At 42.1% G+C, this 4,338-nt stretch overlaps 1 protein-coding gene across 1 annotated transcript; it reads right to left on the bottom strand.

Annotated features, from left to right (window-relative positions):
- Positions 1–1,606: 1,606 nt before the first annotated feature.
- mid1ip1b (MID1 interacting protein 1b) lies at positions 1,607–3,857 on the bottom strand. Its single transcript, XM_048234779.1, has 2 exons — positions 3,712–3,857; positions 1,607–3,140 (listed from the first exon to the last, which is right to left on the bottom strand). Exon 2 carries the CDS (start codon positions 2,742–2,744, stop codon positions 2,283–2,285), a length of 462 nt encoding a protein of 153 aa, XP_048090736.1. The 5' UTR covers positions 2,745–3,140; positions 3,712–3,857; the 3' UTR covers positions 1,607–2,282.
- Positions 3,858–4,338: the final 481 nt, after the last annotated feature.

Raw genomic sequence — 4,338 nt, forward strand, 5'->3', positions numbered from 1 at the left:
AGCAGTTATTCGGTGATGAGCCTGTCTTGAACTTGGCTTGAGCCGTGCTCATAACATGGAGTTACGACGTGCCTAGCCTCTGCTCATCTCTCATCTGAAGAATGTGGAACATGTTCTCTGAAAGACGTCCAAAATAGCATGTTTACCAGAAAAGAGGAATGTACAAACGGCCAGCATTGCATAATGAAACTCTGCCCATTGACCAGCATTGCATAATGAAACTCTGCCCATTGATGTGGATAAAGCACTTTTTAGAAACCCAGGATTAGTGAGAAATTATAATTCCTGTCTTGAAACTAAGTGAAATCACTTGATCTTTGACCCTGCTATGCTGTCTATATTGCAAATTATAAAATGACAAAAGGTGTGTTGCTAAGAGAGCTTGCATTCCATTGTGGTAATCTACTAACCCAACCATGTGTTTATTTTAAATGGTCAAAGTCTAAACAATTCATTAAGTCAACCATTTAAACGTTTGAAAAGTATAATCTCGTTACAATGAATCGCAGTAAAGAGGCGTCGCCCCTCCCTCCAGCCCTTAGGCCTACTTCTGGTAGTAATGGTAGTATTGGTGTAATATCCCCTCATGTTCATAAATGTGTTCCACGAGGCACTTTTAAAAAGACTCTCACCAACATGCCTCCATTCTCTGAGCTGTATTTCAGCACAGCTTTCAAGCCAAGGGCTATTATTACATCATGCACCAACTCCGCATGCAGGGGTAGAAGGCATAAAAAGCAAGATCAAGCAGAATGTGTGTCATGTCAGCAAAGCTGGATGCGGGCTTTGCTCGCCTTTATACTTTACTTACTGACCGAATTAGAATACAAGCCAATAATGACGTCTGGATGTTAAAACTGCTATAAGTAGGGGATGTTAAACCGGCTACCCAGGTAGGCGATGTTAAAACAGTGGCCTTTTGCAAGTTCACAGGCAACAGGAGGAAAACATCATGCCCTTGTGAGCAATGCAAAAGCCTTGTAATAATTTTGATTACCCTTTATGATTTGGTGGATGGATTCATCTCAAGGATTGGTTCATGTTGATCTGCAATCCAATGAACTTGCACATACAACTTAAAAAAATGCGGGCTGCTGATACACAGTTATATCCATCATGGACGGACGGCCGGACGGACGGACAGACAGACAGACAGACACACAGACAGACAGACAGACAGATATAGAGAGATAATGTAATATATAATACAAAATATTATATAAAATATATGATTTCTACTCTAAAATGTGAAACAGAAGCAGGTCTTACAGGAATGTGTGAAAGCCTAAAGACAACACTGTTAGTGTGCCGATCTCTATCAGAAGGCATTCAGAAGATACCTGGCAGACAGACGCTCCACACTGATGAGATATGGTGTCCATGGGACATCACCACAGCTCTGGCAGCAGGAGAGCCACCGGTGGCCAACTTGGACAGGCATAGCTCCAATTTCTTCAATGGAAAGCCCCCACACAGGCCACAGGAAAATGGACTACACTTGGCATTCAGACACATTTCAGACCACAAGATTATACTAAAACTACCAGCAGCATTGTGAAAATAAAAGGAATTTTCTTGGAGAAAAAAAAGAGAGTAATATCTGTAATTAATGTCACACATAACTGATTTGTATACTTACAAAACAGAATTTTTTATTTTCTTGACCAGCAACTCAGTAGAAAAACATGGCATTTAAATATTCACACAATAAGCAAAACAGGGACTTGTTCTATACAATCTCGTGGAATCGATCAATCTGCCATACATTTGCAGTACAGAAACATCATAGTGTTCCATTTCATAGATTATTCAGAACTGTTTTATGTCCCTAGCATTAGATGTCATTACAACCTTAGGATTGTAAGTATGGTGATAAGTATGCTGCCAGTTAATTGCGCAAACTGTCTAGTCCGGCATCAGCCAAAGTCTGCTGCCTTTATAATATCACTACATGAGAAAGGCTAACACTGATATAGTCTCAATATATACATCGCATGTATTTGAAATAAACTATCATTAATATTATGTTCAACCTTATTAGACACGTATATCTCGGTTCAGTGTGCCAACAGCAAACATAGCATCGTATTGAAACAAAACAGCACAGCAGGAGACACCAGTGCAGAGCATTCATGTCAAGTACATCTTCTCTTCCCAATCCAAGGAATAACAGATTCGTTAAGAACCACCAGGACAGACCGCCGCCTCGCTTCCACAACTTCGCGATGTATTCTTTTTGGTATGATCACCGCGAAACCCTCGCTGGGAGGTGAACTGGCCACCTAAAGCCCACAACCACCAATTCCGATTTCTTGTTTGTATCTGTTGGTGAGGGTGTTTGCTTTACGGGTCAGTTTGGACAGAACCGTGTGCAACCCACTCAAATGGAAGTGAAAAAGCTTCTCCAAGTCCTCGTCGTCTGGCTCGACACGAGTCATCTCCAAAGCGTTTACGCCAAGTTTTTCTTTTCGCCTTTCCTCAGCCTGAAGAACTCCCCATTCGATATCATTTCGGATAGACTTTAACAGTACGTAGTCACCGTACATGTCTGGGAAGTAGGTAGCCGAACCATTGGTGGCACTAGTCCGTACAGGGTTAACATCCTTTTCCTCCTCAAGCGGCACATCTCTGAGAAGACTGGGCACCATTACAGTTTGGTCCATGTTGTTTACAGCGCCTATGAAGCGAGTCATGGAGTTGAACAAAGAGTTCTTTTGATTGTAGGAATCATATATTTGCATCATCTTGACAGCTTGATTCGCTTCTGAAAAGACGACAGAGGACAGGCGTTGTTCAGGCAGACGGTAGATTTGCCTGGAGGGATAACGTTAGCTAGCTCAAGTAGCCTACCTCACTGGTTCTAATGCTGTGTATAATCGGCTCACCGTAGACACTAACGTTATCTTGAAAGAAACCTCCCAGCTTCTACTAAAGGCAAATTTGGTTGGCGTCAGGTCAGTTGTCTACGCTAACGGAATCTGTTTTAAATCAGCCGTTAAGTACAATCCCAGCAGACAAGTCTTAGATGGTTTACTGACTGAAATGTTGAGAGCTGGTGTCTTTATATAGTGTATCCACACACTGTCAATAAGCCGGTAAGTTAGCTATCTCCCCCAGGTTGTAACCGGATCATCCGTGACCTGAAATGACAGCCGAAGGAAAGGCAAGGTAAATATCTAGCTAACGTTAGATGCTAACGTTAAGTTAGAAACATCGATACGTTGTTAACGTTACCACTGACAGCATTAACCAGGACAACTGAACAATTAACGTAAGCTGAATGAACCATTTTAGGCAAGAAGATTTCTCCTTACCAAACGTTAAGTGTTAGCTTGTTAGCAATGGGATAAGTATGAACAGTCAGCTAGCCAGCCATCAGGAAAGCTAACGTTAGGCTTAACAAGTCAGCTTTTCAACCAGGAAAAGTCGGTTACGTTACCGCTATTTTTTTTTTTATCACTAAGTTACGATTTAACTATTTAAAGATAATATGAAATATCACCAATTAGGTAAGTTATTGTTGAATAATAGACAAACAGATAATATACGTTAACATTATCTGATGTGATTAAAACTAGGCTGGCTACCGTTAACAGTAACTAACGATGCTTTAAATGAAAGGCTAGACGTTAGCAGCAACACGCAAAACTTGCATCCCCCTTTTAGTCACCATTAGCGTTAACGTAATAGCAAAAATATATACAAACTGACCTGCAGCAAATATCCCATGCATCGATGTTTATAAGTAGCGAGTCAACAATATCTGCAACAAGATAACACTTTCTTTTTGAGAAACGCCGATGGGTGAGGCCTCGTGGAGTGACTAGTGCAAGGCTTCTTTTGAATATTCATGAAGGGCATCAGCCCACAGCCGTACCTCTGCTCACAGCCAATCACATGTGCGCCGGCTGCTCCCAGGGCGAGGCTGGCTGCCTTCAGCCAATCGGTGTCACCAGCTGCACGATGAATCTACTGGCTCGCTGCCAAACGCCGAGGATGTCGCGTAGCTGCGCTGAGTTGCGCTGAGTTGCTGGCCGTGGCTTGAGCATGGGTTTAGGCCAGTTTTTGTGATCTTTGTAAATGGTATTCAGCGCAGATGCACTCGCACACGAACAGATTCGTTTAGTTTCTGACGCAGTATAGGCTATATGTTGCTGATGATTATGGCCACCAAGTTCATTCCCATGGGTCTATATTCTGGAAAACTAGGCTTCATAGGCCATAAATCCATATGCTAATCAGCTTTTGTCACTTCTTGACAGGCCTAGCCTTCAACAATTGTGTGAAGTTGCCTGATTGTTAAAGAGATTTAGAGATTTATCCCTAGCCTACTAAAGT

This window comes from Alosa alosa, chromosome 23, assembly GCF_017589495.1.
Source record: "Alosa alosa isolate M-15738 ecotype Scorff River chromosome 23, AALO_Geno_1.1, whole genome shotgun sequence".
In the NCBI taxonomy this organism is placed as follows: domain Eukaryota; kingdom Metazoa; phylum Chordata; class Actinopteri; order Clupeiformes; family Clupeidae; genus Alosa; species Alosa alosa.

Bases quoted from the DNA above. Each gene is read 5' to 3' on its own strand.
- mid1ip1b (XM_048234779.1), bottom strand. From the start codon at position 2,744: ATGATGCAAATATATGATTCCTACAATCAAAAGAACTCTTTGTTCAAC.